The sequence below is a fragment of the Lynx rufus genome, unplaced genomic scaffold, assembly GCF_022079265.1.
Source record: "Lynx rufus isolate CCGP_SWC_20201006 ecotype Redwood Valley unplaced genomic scaffold, mLynRuf1.p SCAF_10, whole genome shotgun sequence".
NCBI classification, from domain to species: domain Eukaryota; kingdom Metazoa; phylum Chordata; class Mammalia; order Carnivora; family Felidae; genus Lynx; species Lynx rufus.
Genome location: NW_025814824.1, coordinates 81,764,383 through 81,786,388, shown reverse-complemented (window position 1 = coordinate 81,786,388; position 22,006 = coordinate 81,764,383). Strand labels below are relative to the sequence as shown.

Genomic DNA, 22,006 nt, shown 5'->3' with positions numbered 1-22,006 from the left:
TGCACCTAAAATTTCTGGACTCAAAAATATCTCCAGAAATATCCTATCCATTTGAGTCCATTTGGTTTAAGAAGATCACCTTCAAAAGTGTAAATGGTCCTGTGGAAGAGTGAACCTTACTTGCCAATTGAGTGCATGTCTTTTAAGAGATATAATGATATTTGGTTTAGCCCCCCAGGAATGGGAGTTTGATTGCTAAGATAGCCTATTTATACAGGGCGGAGAACAGACTGAATAGATAGTAAACAGTATGGTGTATTTGGGTGCCTGGAGGGCAGAGGTGGTGATATTACAGGTAAGAAATTGGCTCAGAAAAAAAAGGGATATTACCGACAAACACAAAGGTTGATTTTAAAAAAAATTTTTTTTAATGTTTATTCACTCTTGAGAGAGACAGAGACAGAATGTGAGTGTGTCAGGGGCAGAGAGAGAGGGAGACACAGAATCAGAAGCAGGCCCCAGGCTCCAAGCTGTCAGCACAGAGCCTGACGCAGGGCTGGAACTCACCAGCTGTGAGATCATGACCTGAGCCGAAGCCGGACACTCAACCGACTGAGCCACCCAGGTGCCCCAAAGTTGATTTTTTAAACCTCTGCTTTCCTACTAGAAATTTCAGTAGTAGATTGCTGTGGTCAGGGCATGTAACCTACTTCAAGGCCAGGATGGTCTGGTCTGGTTTCCCTGGTTGTCATGTTATTTCCACCTCTTCTATCTAAGAAGAAGGGATGGAGAGAAGGGAGGATGGTCAAAGGGAAACACACACAGGTGCAATCTTCTTCTTGTATAATCATCTTCCTTTCAAAGCAAGATCTGTTGTAGAAGACATCAAAAAGTCACACCCTCCTTTTTAAAAAACTTGATCAAGGATGAACTGGACTTTGAGTCTTTGGAGAACCCTGTTTTTAAGTGCTTCTTTATCTCTCTGGGGTGACTTTCTAATCATTGTAATATTTTTTTTTTTTGCCAACTCTCAAATTTCATTCCTAGTTCTAAAAATACCCTCATTTGAGGGGCGCCTGGGTGGCGCAGTCGGTTAAGCGTCCGACTTCAGCCAGGTCACGATCTTGCGGTCCGTGAGTTCGAGCCCCGCGTCGGACTCTGGGCTGATGGCTCAGAGCCTGGAGCCTGTTTCCGATTCTGTGTCTCCCTCTCTCTCTGCCCCTCCCCCATTCATGCTCTGTCTCTCTCTGTCCCCCCAAAAAAAATAAATAAACGTTGAAAAAAAAAATTTAAAAATACCCTCATTTGAAACATGTGGATATAAAAAAAAATAGTAACCTGTAACCCCAGTGCAAAAATATAACCTCTGTTAAGCTTGTGACTTCTCAGAACACCCATTTCCACCAGACTACCTTTCTTCAAATTATTGCTCTAAAATTTCCAGCACACATGATTTATAGTTTTGTGTTTGCATTTTGGATATTTTATTAAAGAACCCAGAAAATAAACTGGATACTTTAGTACAAAGTTGGCACACAGTAGGAATACATAAATATTGACTCTGTTTCACCAGCCATTACAATAACAGAAAGGAGTGTTCTTGAGTTAAAGAAATGAAATATTAAGGAAATACCATAAAATATATATTAATTTAATTCTTCATCTCCTATGACAATCCTTCAATATTTATCCTGATCTCCACAATGTGGTATAGTAGAAAGAGGATGAGTATTAGACTCAAACTTACCTGCTTTGGGGAAGTTACTTACATTCTGAGTCATACTTTTCACAACCCTGCCTCAAAGAACTGATGTGAAGAACAATGAGGAACCTTGTAAATACTCAATACATGTTTGTATTCTCATACCTTCACCCTGTGCCATAGTACCCAAGAGTAGGGGTACTTGAATCCAGAGTGTATGTCATATACTTTAGTTCACTCTGGCTAATACTCTGGTTTTAGAGATGAGAAGGGAGAATGGTGTCTTGCCTTCCCTTAGCACTGAGATCCAGAGAGAGCCTGAGACAGAACATCTCATTCTAAAGCCAAATAAATGAGTGAGAATCTCCTTTTTGTTGTGCCCCTAACCCGGAGTTACCTGATAACCTTCCCTTAAAAATCAGTCTGAGAGTGGTGAAATTACCAAAATGATGGAGGGCAGGGTTGCTCAGGATACCAGGACCAGGCATCACCGTCATGGTGAGAGGAATGTTTTTCAATTGCCAAATAGTTTACACAAGGCCTCCTTCATGTCTCTGTTCCTCAAGCTATAGATGAATGGATTTAGCATGGGGATAATCACCATAGAGAATGGCATCCCTGCTTTGACTCTCTGCAGAGTGAGTTGATGGAGGAAATAAATAAACACCCATAAGAGATCCATAGAAGAGCAGAACCACTGTGAGGTGAGAACCACAGGTAGAGAAGGCTTTCGAGCACCCTCCAGGAGATGAGATGCCAAACATAGCCCAGGAAATGCGGACATAGGAGAGGACAATCAGCATGAGGGGAACCGTGAGGAACATCAGGCCCGTGGTGATGATCCTCAGCTCATTAATGCGGGTATCTGAGCAGGCAAGCTTCAGTAGAGCACTGGGATCACAGTAGAAGTGAGGGATGGCTTTGTGGGCACAGAAGGCCACACGGGTCAGAGGCAGTGTGTTCACCAGGGCAGGGCAGTTGGTTAGCACCCAGCACATGGGCAGTTGGTTAGCACCCAGCATTAGTGCACAAAGTTGGGGACTCATAGCTGTGTTGTAATGGAGTAGCTGACAGATGACCACATAGCGGTCATATGCCATCACAGCCAGAAGGCAGTTGTCAAGGCCACCAAACACAAGGAGGAGATACAGCTGTGCAAGGCAACCAGAATGGGAGATGGTCCAACTCTGGGTATGAATGTTGGCCAGCATTTTGGGTATTGAAGCAGAGGTGAAACAGACATCAGTTAATGATAAGTTTGCCAGGAAGAAGTACATGGGAGTATGAAGGTGTGGGTCAGAGCTGATGACCAGGATGATGAGCAGGTTCCCTGTCATGGTGAACAGGTAGGTGCCCAGGAAAACGCCAAATAGGAGAGACTGCTCCTCTGGCTGCTCAGAGAGTCCTAGAAGGAAGAAGTCTGAAATAGCAGTTTGGTTCATTCTGCTTGGTTTTCCCATCCCTGTAGTTCTTGTTATCTGTTCAGATATTCCCTGTGTTAGTGTTTAATTATTAGATCAACCACAGATGTATCTGTGTAGCCAGAACTATATTGGGGGAAAAAGGAGAATAAATGGACCTTGACAATGAGAATCTTGGATCTCATTGGACATGTAAGAAAATACCCACAGGACATAGAAGCAAGCAAGATAATATCCATACAAATGCAGATTGTGCTTTTGGTTTAAATGGGGTCCAGGGAAGAGATCAGTTTGACTAGAGAAGTCAATGTAGGCTATTGGAGGAGCTAAGAATTGAGCATATCCTTGAAGGCATGATTGGAAAAGTCATTAATTGTTTAGTGATTGATAATTTCCTTTGATGCCTCTCCCCCAACACACACACACACACACACACACACACACACACACACACTCACCAATTAGACAAAATAGCCTCCTCTCTACTAGCCTCCCCAATCCCTAGAACTTGACCGCACCATTTAGCTCCCCTCCCTATGCCCTTCCCTAACTGGGGCCACAGAGTATGTGGGCTAAGGGCAGTGAGTATCTGTGATGTCTCATCTACCGCATCTCCTCCTCTCCACAAACAGGAAGGGGGCCACACCCACCCCATGATCACTGTCTCTTCTTTGTCACTGTCCTCTTCCTCTTCTGCTTCTTTGTACCTATATTCACTCTAGGAACTGATATTTCAATTCTCCTGGCCTCTCATCATGATCAGCTCCTATTTGTAGAGACTGGTTAAATACCAGACATCTTCATGGCATTCTTTTATTCTTCATAAGGCCATGACATAGGTGTTACTATCCTTGTAAATGATGACACTGAGCTTCAGAGATATTTGATGTATTCAAGATCAGATAGCTAGTAAATGACATTCAAATGTAGGTGTGCCTGACTCCAGAGCCTGTGCCTTTACCCCTACAATTGTACCATATTTCTCCAATATTTACTTTTCATCAGAGGAAGGAAGATGGAAGGAATCAGGCTCTGGTTCTCTGGGCTTGAAAGTAGCCACTCTGTTCTGCTCCCCTGGGATTTAGAGAGAGCTGGTGTGAGAGCTCATTCCATATTGGCCTTGTAAAAACTACGGCCTTAGACGTTTCTGTGAATAGTTAATCCCCTATTTGTTCTTTGGTTCGTAGAGTGAATTCTGATCTTAGGTGGAGAGTCAGCTCATCTACCCAGGAAACTTCTGCCTAGTTGTTGTGTTGGGAAGTGTGTGTGTGTGTGTGTGTGTGTGTGTCCTGCCCCTTGTAGATTCTCACCTGTGAGAGCATGGATCAGTGTCCGGCATCTTCAGATTTTCCATTTCTTTCTCCTGGATGGATAATTCACAATGAGGAAGTTTCTGGGATCTTTAAGACTCAGTCAGCAGAGTTTGTGTCTATTGAGTCCAGAGTTCATTAGGAACATGGAGTGTATGATTCCTTTGCAGCTTCCCCAAGCCTGAGAAGACAAGAGACTTTCTTAGGGTTTTAAAGGCTTCTTGAAAACATCTCCCAAAGTGCTCATTAGAGCCAACCTCAGTGTCATTGTGCAGCCTTTCCTCCAGCCAACTCTGGCTGGATGCTGGGAGAACTGAGGGCAAATATTTCCCAGAGTTAAGCTCAGATGTCGGTCCCAGGAGTGTGATTCTGAGGCCTCTTGCTGGGATACAGTGCACTTCAGCCTGACCAGCAGGTCCCTAGGAAATTGTACCTATGCACTGGACAGTTGAATTTCTGTCCCATACTCTAAGCAAAATTGCATCGAGGGAAGTGTCAGAAATATAAATTATAATTATTTCTGTTGGTGATTTTCCTAAACAAAGTAATCCTAATGTAGAGCAACCTCCTCAAGTCCTAAACTCTCAACTAAATGAGGCAGCCTATATAGAGCACACCAACCATAATGTCTGATACATAGAAGCTGCTAAAAATGTTTTATCTCCTGTATTTTTATTAATACTATTGAATTGATACTATTATTAATATTATTGAACACCTTCATTACACAATCTCAAGTAATACAGGAAGCTTAGATACAGGAACTATTATTATTCCCATTTTACAGATGATGAAACAGAGGTCCAGGGAAGATAACGACTTGACCAAGGTCATACAACTACTAAATGAAGGTGGTAGAATTCCAACCTAAGTCTGCATGACCCTAGAATCCATGTTCTTAACCACACTTTGTCCTAGTATCATTACTGGTTTTAATTGTCAACAATTCCACAGATAGAAAATAATCTCATTTTTCTAACTCACATGTCTCTGGTTACTAGTGAGATTGACTATTTGTTTCATCTGCTTTTTAACCATGGTTAATTATTCCCCAAATTATCCTATTAATATGTTTCTCCTTTATCTACTGGGATATTTGTGGGGTTTTAAAATGGATGTTAGAGGCAATAAAACAAATGAAAATATTTTATGGGTGTTTTTTTCTGTCCTTGCCATTCCAAGACGTCTACAACTTTTTAAAAATGTTTTTTATAGTCAAAATTGACAGATATGTGGCTTTGTGATTTTTTCCATTACTTTTATACTGAAAAGTCTTTCCATCTTACATAACAGGAAAATTTCATTTAGTTATTTCTTCTAAATTTTAAACAGTACATTTAAAATTTTTTCTCCTTTTTTCTTGCAATATTTTATTTAAATTGAAGTTACTTAACATACAGTGTAGCATTCCTTTCAGGAGTAGAATTTAGTGATTCATCCCTTAAATATAATACCCAGTGTTAATCATAACAAGTGCCCTCCTTAATGCCCATCAACCCAAATTTTAATTTACTTGCAATTTATGTTGTGGTATAGTGAAAGAAAAAGATCTACTTTTACTTTTAATTACTCACAATAGCTAGTTTTATCAGGACTATTTTTTAATAACTCACGCATTTTCCAGTGCACAGGTCTGTGCACCTGTGCCTGGCCTTCCCAAATCATGTGGGCTGCTCACAGCACTGGCAGCAGAGTTCTGAAAGTGGGCCTCTTGACAGCAAACATTTTAAGAGATCAAGGTGAAAACTGCATGATTTTCATAAAACCTAGCTTTGGAAATCCTAGAATCTCATTTTCACTACCTTCTATAGATCAAAGAAGTCACGAGGGCCAAGCCAGTGACTAAGGGAAAGCAATTAAGCTCCATCTGTCCATAAAAAGAATAGCAAATAACTTTTGGCTTTCTGTAATTTACCACCACCTGAAATTATTTAAATTCTTCTCACATTCAAAATCGATTCACTCCTTCCCTCAAAGCTCAGAATTTCATTGCATTGGAACATCAGGTCAGTGTCCAAGATCTTGTGTCGAAACGAGGTCCTGGTGAAAATGTGTTTCCTTAGATTCACTTCCCTGTTCATTGTCCTTCTCAATCTGGAGACCTGGGACGTGAGAGACAAGTTATCTCTCTCCTCCCTCCTCACGCGTACCCACCATGATGCTGATATGGGCATGGGATAACTACAATAGACACCCCAAATCCTCAGGGGCAAGGATAGGACAGAGAGAGGAGCAGGAGGCAGAGAGTGATGTTGTTGCTTATACTCTACTGATGGATATACCACACTTCATCTGTTCTACTGTTGGTAGCCATTTAGATGATGATACAAATATTCTTATACAGCCTCTTAGAGAACATACATACACATTTTGGTTGAATATATATTTAGTAGTAGAATTTGGGGGTTCTAGGTTTTGCATGGTTTCAACTTTAGTTTTTCAGAATGATTTTCATGTATACATGACAAATATCTCCTCTGGGTGTTGACTTTTCACTTTCTTATTGGTGTCTTTTGAGAAATAGAAGTTATTAATTTTAATATAGTCCAATTTATATTTTTCTTTATGATTATGTTGTTTCTGTCCTAAGAGATATTTGCATACTTCTTCATTATGAAGATATTCTCCCGTGTTTCCATCTAAAGTCTCCATTATTTTTTATTTCTATATGAATCTCTTTGGACTTGATTTTTATATACAGCAGGAGGTCAGAGTCAAATTATATTTTCTCCCATTTGGGTATCCGATTATCTCAGATGATTTATTGAAAAGGTCATCATCTTGGAAAGTTTATTCAGCTATGTTGAAGAGTCACATTCATAATTCAGGTGAACATTTATCTATGAATCTGTTTATAGACTCTTCTGTTTCATCAGTTTTTCTGTCCTTGGTAAATATCACAGTTTTAATTATTATAGTTTTATAATATCTTGATATATGGTTGTATAAGTCTTCTAAATTTGTTTCCTTGGCTATCCTTGGTACTTGTGTTTTTATGTGAACTTTAGAATTAGCTTTACACACACAGACACACACACAACCTGCTAGAACTATGAATGTGATTTCATTGATAGGCTAATTTGGGAAGAGTGTATACCATAGTAATGCTGAATTTTTCAATCTATGAATATAGTATATCTCTTAATTTTTGCCTACTTTATTTCAATAACGTTTTAATAATATTTTGTAAATTGTAGTAAAGAGGTCTTGCACATTACCTTAAATGTATTCCTGGGTATCTGTGCTTTTATAGTCTAAAGTAAATAACATGTTTAGAATGTTTGTTTCTGTTTGTTCATGGCTAGGGTGCAGAAATGCAGTTGGTTTTGTATGTTAACTTTTGTATTGAGTGACCTTGCTATATCATTTTATTAGTCATAAATTTGGAGTGAATTTTTAGGTGTATAATCAGATTGTCTGATAATTATCTGATAATAATACCAGTATTTCCAATTCCTATTTTTCAATATTTTACTTAAATTCTAGTTAGTTAACATATTGTGTAACATTGGCTTCAGGAGCACAATTTATCACTATATATAACACCCAGTGGTCACCACAAGTTCCCTCCTTAGTACCCATCACCCATTTAGCCCATCCCCCTGCCCACCTACCCTCCATCAACCCTCAGTTTATTCTGTATAGTTAAGAGTCTCTTATGGTTTGCCTCCCTATCTCTTGTTTTCCCCCTTTGCCCTATGTTTATCTGTTTTGGTTATTAAATTCCATGTATGAGTGAGATCACGTAGTATTTGTCTTTCTCTGGCTGACTTGTTTCACTTAGCATAATACATTCTAGCTCCATCCATATCATTGTAAATGGCAAGATTTCATTACTTAATAGCTGAGTAATACACACACATATACATACATACATACATACATACATACATACATACATACCACATCTTCTCCATCCATTCATCAATCAATGGGCATTTGGGCTGTTTCCACAATTTGGCTATTGTTGATAATGCTGCTATAAACATTATCCCTTCAAATCAGTACTTTGTATCCTTTGGATAAATACCTAGTAGTGCAATTGCTGAATCATAGGGTAGTTCTGTTTTTAACTCTCTGAGGAACCTCCTTACTATCTTCCACAGTGCCTGCACCAGTTTGCATTCCCACCAACAGTGTAAGAGGATTACCCTTTTTCTGCATCCTTGACATCACATCTTGTTTCCTGCATTGTTAATTTTAGCCATTCTGACTGTTATAAGGTGGTATCTCATTGTAGTTTTGATATGTATTTCCTTGATGATGAGTGATATTGAGCATCTTTTCATGTGTCTATTAGCCATCTGTATGTCTTCTTTGGAGCAAATGTCTATTCATGTCTTCTGCCCATTTTTAATTGGGTTATTTGTTTTTTGGGTGTTGATTTTTATAAGTTCTTTATATATTTTGGATACTAACCCTTTATCAGATATGTCATTTGCAAATATCATCTCCCATTCCAAAGGTTGCCTTTTAGTTTTGTTGACAATTTCCTCCTCTGTGCAGAAGCTTTTTATTTTGGTGTAGTTTCAATAGGTTGTTTTTTTTTTTTGCTTTTGTTTCCCCTGCCTCTGGAAATAAGAAGTTGCTGTGACTGGTGTCAAAGAGGTAACTGCCTGTGTTCTCCTCTAGGACATTGATGGTTTCCTGTCTCACATTTAGTTCTTTCATCCATTTTGAATTTATTTTTTTATATGGTGTAAGAAAGTGGTCCAGTTTCATTCTTTTGCATGTTGCTCTCCAGTTTTCACAGTACCATTTGTTGAAGAGACTGTCTTCTTTTCCATCAATAGTCTTTCCTTCTTTCTTAAAGATTAGTTAACCATAGAGCTGTGGGCCCATTTCTGGGTTTTCTATTCTGTTCCATGGATCTATGTGTCTGTTTTTGTGCCACTACCATACTGTCTTGATGGCTACAGCCATCATAATAGAAGTTGAATTCTGAAATGATAATATGCCTCCAGCTTTGCTCTTCTTTTTCAAGATAGCTTTGGCTATTCCAGGTCTTTTCTGGCTGCATGCAAATTTTAGGATTATTCATTGTAGTCCTGTGAAAAGTGCTGTTGGTATTTTAATATAGATTGCATTAAATGTGTGCGTTCTTTGGGGTAGTATAGACAGTTTAACATATTTGTTCTGTAATGAAATGGCACTAAATTCCTGTCTGTCAGTAATTACTCCAACTGTAAATGAGCTACATACTCCAATCAAAACACACAGAGTATCAGAATAGATTTAAAAAAAAACAAGACCCTCTCTCCCCGGTATCTCACCGCTGTGTCAGTGCAGGCATCAGCAAATTAATGAGAGGAGAGAGGAGGCCCCTGCTCTTGGACACCCGCAGGAACTTACTCCAGCTCCAGACACACCATAAACGCTTTCATCTAATGGAAGATAAGCTGTGAAATCGGATTTCTGAACCACAAGACACTTGTGTAAAAACTGCATTCCATGCCAGGCCTGAAATGTTCCAAAGCTCAGTTCGCTATCAGCACCCCAGGTGGTGCAATTAATAAAGAGCTAGCGTGGGGCCACTGGCACAAACAAGGCAGCTCCTTAGAACCTGAACTTCCTATTTGTTCCATTCCTTGGGTAGATAACGCCTGTTAATTACTCTGGAGGGGAGTCAGGAATAAATTCAAAACAGATACCCATCTGCCCATGTGCCTGGTGGACATTTCCAGTCAACCTGAAGCCTTCTGGTTGCTCTGTGTTCCCTGGTAAAAGATGCCTCAACTTCCATCATTCTCCTTATCTGGGAGAGAAGTTTCAGAGTAATATCTGAGTTTTCTCTTTCCCGTGCACACCCCATCCGCGACTGTCATCAGTTTTGTTAGAACATTCTATCTGGTCTCGCTGGATCAAGCTCTCCTCTCCAGATCGCCCTATATGGGGAACTGAAAATAATCCTCGTTTCAATGAAATTATTTTGGCGAGGAGAGAGGGAAGATGGCGGCGTAGGAGGACGCTGGGCTCACCGCGCGTCCTGCTAATCACTTAGATTCCACCTACACCTGCCTAAATAACCCAGAAAACCGCCAGAGGATTAGCAGAACGGAGTCGCTGGAGCCAAGCGCAGATGAGAGGCCCACGGAAGAGGGTAGGAAGGGCGGCGAGGCGGTGCACGCTCCACGGACTGGCGGGAGGGAGCCGGGGCAGAGGGGCGGCTCGCCGGCCAAGCAGAGCCACTGAGTCTGGCTTGCAAAAGCAGAGGGGCCTGACGGACTGTGTTCCAACAGCAAGCGCGACTTAGCGTCTGGGAGGTCATAAGTTAACAGCTCTGCTCAGAAAGCGGGAAGGCTGGAGGACAAAGGGAGGGAGAGCTGCTGAGCCCCCGGACGACAGAGCTCAGTTTGGTGGGGAACAAAGGCGCTCGCCAGCGCCATCTCCCTTGCCCATCCCCCAGCCAAATCCCAAAGGGAACCAGTTCCTGCCAGGGAACTTGCTCGCTCCGCGCAAACACCCAACTCTGTGCTTCTGCGGAGCCAAACCTCCGGCAGCGGATCTGACTCCCTCCCGCTGCCACAGGGCCCCTCCTGAAGTGGATCACCTAAGGAGAAGCGAGCTAAGCCTGCCCCTCCTGCCCCCGTGCACCTTGCCTACCCACCCCAGCTAATATGCCAGATCCCCAGCATCACAAGCCTGGCAGTGTGCAAGTAGCCCAGATGGGCCACGCCACCCCACAGTGAATCCCACCCCTAGGAGAGGGGAAGAGAAGGCACACACCAGTCTGACTGTGGCCCCAGCGGTGGGCTAAGGACAGACATCAGGTTGCACTGCGGCCCCGCCCACCAACTCCAGTTATACACCACAGCACAGGGGAAGTGCCCTGCAGGTCCTCACCACTCCAGGGACTATCCAAAATGACCAAGCAGAAGAATTCCCCTCAGAAGAATCTCCAGGAAATAACAACAGCTAATGAACTGATCAAAAGGGATTTAAATGATATAACAGAAAGTGAATTTAGAATAATAGTCATAAAATTAATCGCTGGGCTTGAAAACAGTATAGAGGACAGCAGAGAATCTCTTGCTACAGAGATCAAGGGACTAAGGAACAGTCACGAGGAGCTGAAAAGCACTTTAAACGAAATGCAAAACAAAATGGAAACGACGACAGCTCGGATTGAAGAGGCAGAGGAGAGAATAGGTGAACTAGAAGATAAAGTTATGGAAAAAGAGGAAGCTGAGAGAAAGAGAGATAAAAAAATCCAGGAGTATGAGGGGAAAATTAGAGAACTAAGTGATACACTAAAAAGAAATAATATAGGGGCGCCTGGGTGGCGCAGTCGGTTAAGCGTCCGACTTCAGCCAGGTCACGATCTCGCGGTCCGTGAGTTCGAGCCCCGCGTCGGGCTCTGGGCTGATGGCTCAGAGCCTGGAGCCTGTTTCCGATTCTGTGTCTCCCTCTCTCTCTGCCCCTCCCCGTTCATGCTCTGTCTCTCTCTGTCCCAAAAGTAAATAAACGTTGAAAAAAAAAATAAAATTAAAAAAAAAAAAAAAAAGAAATAATATACACATAATTGGTATCCCAGAGGAGGAAGAGAGAGGGAAAGGTGCTGAAGGGGTACTTGAAGAAATCATAGCTGAGAACTTCCCTGAACTGGGGAAGGAAAAAGGCATTGAAATCCAAGAGGCACAGAGAACTCCCTTCAGATGTAACTTGAATCGATCTTCTGCACGACATATCATAGTGAAACTGGCAAAATACAAGGATAAAGAGAAAATTCTGAAAGCAGAAAGGGATAAACGTGCCCTCACATATAAAGGGAGACCTATAAGACTCCTGACTGATCTCTCTTTTGAAACTTGGCAGGCCAGAAAGAATTGGCACGAGATCTTCAGTGTGCTAAACAGAAAAAATATGCAGCCGAGAATCCTTTATCCAGCAAGTCTGTCATTTAGAATAGAAGGAGAGATAAAGGTCTTCCCAAACAAACAAAAACTGAAGGAATTTGTCACCACTAAACCAGCCCTACAAGAGATCCTAAGGGGGACCCTGTGAGACAAAGTACCAGAGACATCACTACAAGCATAAAACATACAGACATCACAATGACTCTAAACCCGTATCTTTCTATAATAACACTGAATGTAAATGGATTAAATGCGCCAACCAAAAGACATAGGGTATCAGAATGGATAAAAAAACAAGACCCATCTATTTGCTGTCTACAAGAGACTCATTTTAGACCTGAGGACACCTTTAGATTGAGAGTGAGGGGATGGAGAACTATTTATCATGCTACTGGAAGCCAAAAGAAAGCTGGAGTAGCCATACTTATATCAGACAAACTAGACTTTAAATTAAAGGCTGTGGAGATTCTGGGAAGATGGCGGCATAGGAGGACGCTGGGCTCACCGCACGTCCTGCTGATCACTTAGATTCCACCTACACCTGCCTAAATAACCCAGAAAACCGCCAGAGGATTAGCAGAACAGTCACCGGACCCAAGTGCAGACGAGAGGCCCACGGAAGAGGGTAGGAAGGGCGGCGAGGCGGTGCGTGCTCCACGGACTGGCGGGAGGGAGCCGGGGCGGAGGGGCGGCTCGCCGGCCAAGCAGAGCCCCCGAGTCCGGCTTGCAAAAGCGGAGGGGCCTGACGGACTGTGTTCCGACAGCAAGCGCGACTTAGCGTCTGGGAGGTCATAAGTTAACAGCTCTGCTCGGAAAGCGGGAAGGCTGGAGGACAAAGGGAGGGTGAGCTGCGGAGCCCCCGGACGACAGAGCTCAGTTTGGCGGGGAACAAAGGCGCTAGCCAGCGCCATCTCCCCCGCCCATCCCCCAGCCAAAATCCCAAAGGGAACCGGTTCCTGCCAGGGAACTTGCTCGCTCCGCGCAAACACCCAACTCTGTGCCTCTGCGGAGCCAAACCTCCGGCAGCGATCTGACTCCCTCCGGCTGCCACAGGGCCCCTCCTGAAGTGGATCACCTAAGGAGAAGCGAGCTAAGCCTGCCCCCCCTGCCGCCGTGCACCTTGCCTTCCCACCCCAGCTAATACGCCAGATCCCCAGCATCACAAGCCTGGCAGTGTGCAAGTAGCCCAGACGGGCCACGCCACCCCACAGTGAATCCCGCCCCTAGGAGAGGGGAAGAGAAGGCACACACCAGTCTGACTGTGGCCCCAGCGGTGGGCTGGGGGCAGACATCAGGTCGGACTGCGGCCCCGCCCACCAACTCCAGTTATACACCACAGCACAGGGGAAGTGCCCTGCAGGCCCTCACCACACCAGGGACTATCCAAAATGACCAAGAGGAAGAATTCCCCTCAGAAGAATCTCCAGGAAATAACAACAGCTAATGAGCTGATCAAAAAGGATTTAAATAATATAACAGAAAGTGAATTTAGAATAATAGTCATAAAATTAATCGCTGGGCTGGAAAACAGCATACAGGACAGCAGAGAATCTCTTGCTACAGACATCAGGGGACTAAGGAACAGTCACGAGGAGCTGAAAAACGCTTTAAAGGAAATGGAAAACAAAATGCAAACCACCACGGCTCGGTTGGAAGAGGCAGAGGAGAGAATAGGTGAACTAGAAGATAAAGTTATGGAAAAAGAGGAAGCTGAGAAAAAGAGAGATAAAAAAATCCAGGAGTATGAGGGGAAAATTAGAGAACTAAGTGATACACTAAAAAGAAATAATATACGCATAATTGGTATCCCAGAGGAGGAAGAGAGAGGGAAAGGTGCTGAAGGGGTACTTGAAGAAATCATAGCTGAGAACTTCCCTGAACTGGGGAAGGAAAAAGGCATTGAAATCCAAGAGGCACAGAGAACTCCCTTCAGACGTCACTTGAATCGATCTTCTGCACGACATATCATAGTGAAACTGGCAAAATACAAGGATAAAGAGAAAATTCTGAAAGCAGCAAGGGGTAAACGTGCCCTCACATATAAAGGGAGACCTATAAGACTCGTGACTGATCTCTCTTTTGAAACTTGGCAGGCCAGAAAGAATTGGCACGAGATTTTCAGGGTGCTAGACAGCAAAAATATGCAGCCGAGAATCCTTTATCCAGCAAGTCTGTCATTTAGAATAGAAGGAGAGATAAAGGTCTTCCCAAACAAACAAAAACTGAAGGAACTTGTCACCACTAAACCAGCCCTACAAGAGATCCTAAGGGGGACCCTGTGAGACAGAGTACCAGAGACATCACTACAAGCATAAAACAGACAGACATCACAATGACTCTAAACCCGTAACTTTCTATAATAACACTGAATGTAAATGGATTAAATGCGCCAACCAAAAGACATAGGGTATCAGAATGGATAAAAAAACAAGACCCATCTATTTGCTGTCTACAAGAGACTCATTTTAGACCTGAGGACACCTTTAGATTCAGAGTGAGGGGATGGAGAACTATTTATCATGCTACTGGAAGCCAGAAGAAAGCTGGAGTAGCCATGCTTATATCAGACAAACTAGACTTTAAATTAAAGGCTGTAACAAGAGATGAAGAAGGACATTATATAATAGTTACAGGGTCTATCCATCAGGAAGAGCTAACAATTATAAATGTCTATGCGCCGAATACCGGAGCCCCCAAATATATAAAACAATTACTCATAAACAGAAGCAACCTTATTGATAAGAATGTGGTAATTGCTGGGGACTTTAACACCCCACTTACAGAAATGGATAGATCATCTAGACACACGGTCAATAAAGAAACAAGGGCCCTGAATGAGACACTGGATCAGATGGACTTGACAGATCTATTTAGAACTCTGCATCCCAAAGCAACAGAATATACTTTCTTCTCGAGTGCACATGGAACATTCTCCAAGAGAGATCATATACTGGGTCACAAAACAGCCCTTCATAAGTTTACAAGAATTGAAATTATACCATGCATACTTTCAGACCACAATGCTATGAAGCTTGAAATCAACCACAGGAAAAAGTCTGGAAAACCTCCAAAAGCATGGAGGTTAAAGAACACCCTACTAACGAATGAGTGGGTCAACCAGGCAATTAGAGAAGAAATCAAAAAATATATGGAAACAAACGAAAATGAAAATACAACAATCCAAACGCTTTGGGACGCAGCGAAGGCAGTCCTGAGAGGAAAATACATTGCAATCCAGGCCTATCTCAAGAAACAAGAAAAATCCCAAATACAAAATCTAACAGCACACCTAAAGGAAATAGAAGCAGAACAGCAAAGGCAGCCTAAACCCAGCAGAAGAAGAGAAATAATAAAGATCAGAGCAGAAATAAACAATATAGAATCTAAAAAAACTGTAGAGCAGATCAACGAAACCAAGAGTTGGTTTTTTGAAAAAATCAACAAAATTGACAAACCTCTAGCCAGGCTTCTCAAAAAGAAAAGGGAGATGACCCAAATAGATAAAATCATGAATGAAAATGGAATTAGTACAACCAATCCCTCAGAGATACAAACAATTATCAGGGAATACTATGAAAAATTATATGCCAACAAATTGGACAACCTGGAAGAAATGGACAAATTCCTGAACACCCACACTCTTCCAAAACTCAATCAGGAGGAAATAGAAAGCTTGAACAGACCCATAACCAGCGAAGAAATTGAATCGGTTATCAAAAATCTCCCAACAAATAAGAGTCCAGGACCAGATGGCTTCCCAGGGGAGTTCTACCAGACGTTTAAAGCAGAGATAATACCTATCCTTCTCAAGCTATTCCAAGAAATAGAAAGGGAATGAAAACTTCCAGACTCATTCTATGAAGCCAGTATTACTTTGATTCCTAAACCAGACAGAGACCCAGTAAAAAAAGAGAACTACAGGCCAATATCCCTGATGAATATGGATGCAAAAATTCTCAATAAGATACTAGCAAATCGAATTCAACAGCATATAAAAAGAATTATTCACCATGATCAAGTGGGATTCATTCCTGGGATGCAGGGCTGGTTCAACATTCGCAAATCAATCAACGTGATACATCACATTAACAAAAAAAAAGAGAAGAACCATATGATCCTGTCAATCGATGCAGAAAAGGCCTTTGACAAAATCCAGCACCCTTTCTTAATAAAAACCCTTGAGAAAGTCGGGATAGAAGGAACATACTTAAAGATCATAAAAGCCATTTATGAAAAGCCCACAGCTAACATCATCCTCAACGGGGAAAAACTGAGAGCTTTTTCCCTGAGATCAGGAACACGACAGGGATGCCCACTCTCACCGTTGTTGTTTAACATAGTGCTGGAAGTGCTAGCATCAGCAATCAGACAACAAAAGGAAATCAAAGGCATCAAAATTGGCAAAGATGAAGTCAAGCTTTCGCTTTTTGCAGATGACATGATATTATACATGGAAAATCCGATAGACTCCACCAAAAGTCTGCTAGAACTGATACATGAATTCAGCAAAGTTGCAGGATACAAAATCAATGTACAGAAATCAGTTGCATTCTTATACACTAACAATGAAGCAACAGAAAGACAAATAAAGAAACTGATCCCATTCACAATTGCACCAAGAAGCATAAAATGCCTAGGAATAAATCTAACCAAAGATGTAAAGGATCTGTATGCTGAAAACTATAGAAAGCTTATGAAGGTAATTGAAGAAGATTTAAAGAAATGGAAAGACATTCCCTGCTCATGGATTGGAAAAATAAATATTGTCAAAATGTCAATACTACCCAAAGCTATCTACACATTCAATGCAATCCCAATCAAAATTGCACCAGCATTCTTCTCGAAACTAGAACAAGCAATCCTAAAATTCATATGGAACCACAAAAGGCCCCGAATAGCCAAAGGAATTTTGAAGAAGAAGACCAAAGCAGGAGGCATCACAATCCCAGACTTCAGCCTCTACTACAAAGCTGTCATCATCAAGACAGCATGGTATTGGCACAAAAACAGACACACAGACCAATGGAATAGAATAGAAACCCCAGAACTAGACCCACAAACATATGGCCAACTCATCTTTGACAAAGCAGGAAAGAACATCCAATGGAAAAAAGACAGCCTCTTTAACAAATGGTGCTGGGAGAACTGGACAGCAACATGCAGAAGGTTGAAACTAGACCACTTTCTCACACCATTTACAAAAATAAACTCAAAATGGATAAAGGACCTAAATGTGAGACAGGAAACCATCAGAACCTTTTAGGAGAAAGCAGGAAAAGACCTCTCTGACCTCAGCCGTAGCAATCTCTTACTCGACACATCCCCAAAGGCAAGGGAATTAAAAGCAAAAGTGAATTACTGGGACCTTATGAAGATAAAAAGCTTCTGCACAGCAAAGGAAACAACCAACAAAACTAAAAGGCAACCAACGGAATGGGAAAAGATATTTGCAAATGACATATCGGACAAAGGGCTAGTATCTAAAATCTATAAAGAGCTCACCAAACTCCACACCCGAAAAACAAATAACCCAGTGAAGAAATGGGCAGAAAACATGAATAGACACTTCTCTAAAGAAGACATCCGGATGGCCAACAGGCACATGAAAAGATGTTCAGCGTCGCTCCTTATCAGGGAAATACAAATCAAAACCACACTCAGGTATCACCTCACGCCAGTCAGAGTGGCCAAAATGAACAAATCAGGAGACTATAGATGCTGGCGAGGATGTGGAGAAACGGGAACCCTCTTGCACTGTTGGTGGGAATGCAAATTGGTGCAGCCGCTCTGGAAAGCAGTGTGGAGGTTCCTCAGAAAATTAAAAATAGACCTACCCTATGACCCAGCAATAGCACTGCTAGGAATTTATCCAAGGGATACAGGAGTACTGATGCATAGGGGCACTTGTACCCCAATGTTCATAGCAGCACTCTCAACAATAGCCAAATTATGGAAAGAGCCTAAATGTCCATCAACTGATGAATGGATAAAGAAATTGTGGTTTATATACACAATGGAATACTACGTGGCAATGACAAAGAATGAAATATGGCCTTTTGTAGCAACGTGGATGGAACTGGAGAGTGTGATGCTAAGTGAAATAAGCCATACAGAGAAAGACAGATACCATATGGTTTCACTCTTATGTGGATCCTGAGAAACTTAACAGGAACCCATGGGGGAGGGGAAGGTAAAAAAAAAAAAAAAAAGGACGTTAGAGTGGGAGAGAGCCAAAGCATAAGAGACTGTTAAAAACTGAGAACAAACTGAGGGTTGATGGGGGGTGGGAGGGAGGGGCGGGTGGGTGATGGGTATTGAGGAGGGCACCTTTTGGGATGAGCACTGGGTGTTGTATGGAAACCAATTTGTCAATAAACTTCATATAAAAAAAAAAAATAAATAGACCATCTTAAGCCAAAATTTACCAAATTATCCTGTTGAAGTGCATTTTCAGGATATATTCTGCCCACCTTACTGTATATTTTCTATAACATGACTTCCAAATTCATATATTAAAATCTTTTATTCTGAGCAACATAAAAAAAATAAATAAATAAATAAATAAATAAATTAAAGGCTGTAACAAGAGATGAAGAAGGGCATTATATAATAATTACAGGGTCTATCCATCAGGAAGAGCTAACAATTATAAATATCTATGCGCCGAATACCAGAGCCCCCAAATATATAAAACAATTACTCATAAACATAAGCAACCTTATTGATAAGAATGTGGTAATTGCAGGGGACTTTAACACCCCACTTACAGAAATGGATAGATCATCTAGACACACGGTCAATAAAGAAACAAGGGCCCTGAATGAGACATTGGATCAGATGGACTTGACAGATATATTTAGAACTCTGCGTCCCAAAGCAACAGAATATACTTTCTCTCGAGTGCACATGGAACATTCTCCAAGATAGATCATATACTGGGTCACAAAACAGCCCTTCATAAGTACACAAGAATTGAAATTATACCATGCATACTTTCAGACCACAATGCTATGAAGCTTGAAATCAACCACAGGAAAAAGTCTGGCAAACCTCCAAAAGTATGGAGGTTAAAGAACACCCTACTAACGAATGAGTGGGTCAACCAGGCAATTAGAGAAGAAATTTAAAAATATATGGAAACAAACGAAAATGAAAATACAACAATCCAAACGCTTTGGGACGCAGCGAAGGCAGTCCTGAGAGGAAAATACACTGCAGTCCAGGCCTATCTCAAGAAACAAGAAAAATCCCAAATACATAATCTAACAGCACACCTAAAGGAAATAGAAGCAGAACAGCAAAGGCAGCCTAAACCCAGCAGAAGAAGAGAAATAATAAAGATCAGAGCAGAAATAAACAATATAGAATCTAAAAAAACTGTAGAGCAGATCAACGAAACCAAGAGTTGGTTTTTTGAAAAAATAAACAGAATTGACAAACCTCTAGCCAGGCTTCTCAAAAAGAAAAGGGAGATGACCCAAATAGATAAAATCATGAATGAAAATGGAATTATTACAACCAATCCCTCAGAGATACAAACAATTATCAGGGAATACAATGAAAAATCATATGCCAACAAATTGGACTACCTGGAAGAAATGGACAAATTCCTAAACACCCACACTCTTCCAAAACTCAATCAGGAGGAAATAGAAAGCTTGAGCAGACCCATAACCAGCGAAGAAATTGAATCGGTTATCAAAAATCTCCCAACAAATAAGAGTCCAGGACCAGATGGCTTCCCAGGGGAGTTCTACCAGACGTTTAAAGCAGAGATAATACCTATCCTTCTCAAGCTATTCCAAGAAATAGAAGGGGAATGAAAACTTCCAGACTCATTCTATGAAGCCAGTATTACTTTGATTCCTAAACCAGACAGAGACCCAGTAAAAAAAGAGAACTACAGGCCAATATCCCTGATGAATATGGATGCAAAAATTCTCAATAAGATACTAGCAAATTGAATTCAACGGCATATAAAAAGAATTATTCACCATGACCAAGTGGGATTCATTCCTGGGATGCAGGGCTGGTTCAACATTCGCAAATCAATCAACGTGATACATCACATTAGCAAAAAAAAAAAAAGAGAAGAACCATATGATCCTGTCAATCGATGCAGAAAAGGCCTTTGGCAAAATCCAGCACCCTTTCTTAATAAAAACCCTTGAGAAAGTCGGGGTAGAAGGAACATACTTACAGATCATAAAAGCCATTTATGAAAAGCCCACAGCTAACATCATCCTCAATGGGGAAAAACTGAGAGCTTTTTCCCTGAGATCAGGAACACGACAGGGATGCCCACTCTCACCACTGTTGTTTAACATAGTGTTGGAAGTTCTAGCATCAGCAATCAGACAACAAAAGGAAATCAAAGGCATCAAAATTGGCAAAGATGAAGTCAAGCTTTCGCTTTTTGCAGATGACATGATATTATACATGGAAAATCCGATAGACTCCACCAAAAGTCTGCTAGAACTGATACATGAATTCAGCAAAGTTGCAGGATACAAACTCAATGTACAGAAATCAGTTGCATTCTTATACACTAACAATGAAGCAACAGAAAGACAAATAAAGAAACTGATCCCATTCACAATTGCACCACGAAACATAAAATACCTAGGAATAAATCTAACCAAAGATGTAAAAGATCTGTATGCTGAAAACTATAGAAAACTTATGAAGGTAATTGAAGAAGATTTAAAGAAATGGAAAGACATTCCCTGCTCATGGATTGGAAGAACAAATATTGTCAAAATGTCAATACTACCCAAAGCTATCTACACATTCAATGCAATCCCAATCAAAATTGCACCAGCATTCTTCTTGAAACTAGAACAAGCAATCCTAAAATTCATATGGAACCACAAAAGGCCCCGAATAGCCAAAGGAATTTTGAAGAAGAAGACCAAAGCAGGAGGCATCACAATCCCAGACTTTAGCCTCTACTACAAAGCTGTCATCATCAAGACAGCATGGTATTGGCACAAAAACAGACACATAGACCAATGGAATAGAATAGAAACCCCAGAACTAGACCCACAAACATATGGCCAACTCATCTTTGACAAAGCAGGAAAGAACATCCAAAGAAAAAAAGACAGTCTCTTTTAACAAATGGTGCTGGGAGAACTGGACAGCAACATGCAGAAGGTTGAAACTAGACCACTTTCTCACACCATTCACAAAAATAATCTCAAAATGGATAAAGGACCTGAATGTGAGACAGGAAACCATCAAACCTTAGAGGAGAAAGCAGGAAAAGACCTCTCTGACCTCAGCCGTAGCAATCTCTTACTCGACACATCCCCAAAGTCAAGGGAATTAAAAGCAAAAGTGAATTACTGGGACCTTATGAAGATAAAAAGCTTCTGCACAGCGAAGGAAACAACCAACAAAACTAAAAGGCAACCAACGGAATGGGAAAAGATATTTGCAAATGACATATCGAACAAAGGGCTAGTATCCAAAATCTATAAAGAGCTCACCGAACTCCACACCCGAAAAACAAATAACCCAGTGAAGAAATGGGCAGAAAACATGAAAAGACACTTCTCTAAAGAAGACATCCGGATGGCCAACAGGCACATGGAAAGATGTTCAGCGTCGCTCCTTATCAGGGAAATACAAATCAAAACCACATTCAGATATCACCTCACGCCAGTCAGAGTGGCTAAAATGAACAAATCAGGAGACTATAGATGCTGTAGAGGATGTAGAGAAATGGGAACCCTCTTGCACTGTTGGTGGGAATGCAAATTGGTGCAGCCGCTC

The 22,006-nt window shown here is 41.4% G+C and overlaps 1 protein-coding gene across 1 annotated transcript; it reads right to left on the bottom strand.

The window, feature by feature from the left end:
- Positions 1 to 2,208: 2,208 nt before the first annotated feature.
- Positions 2,209 to 3,102, bottom strand: LOC124503820 (olfactory receptor 1N2-like). The gene has a single exon (XM_047069114.1). It carries the CDS (start codon positions 3,100 to 3,102, stop codon positions 2,209 to 2,211), a length of 894 nt encoding a protein of 297 aa, XP_046925070.1.
- Positions 3,103 to 22,006: the final 18,904 nt, after the last annotated feature.

What these genes read in the sequence shown, in the direction of transcription:
- LOC124503820 (XM_047069114.1), bottom strand. Translation starts at nt 3,102, where the DNA reads ATGGGAAAACCAAGCAGAATGAACCAAACTGCTATTTCAGACTTCTTC.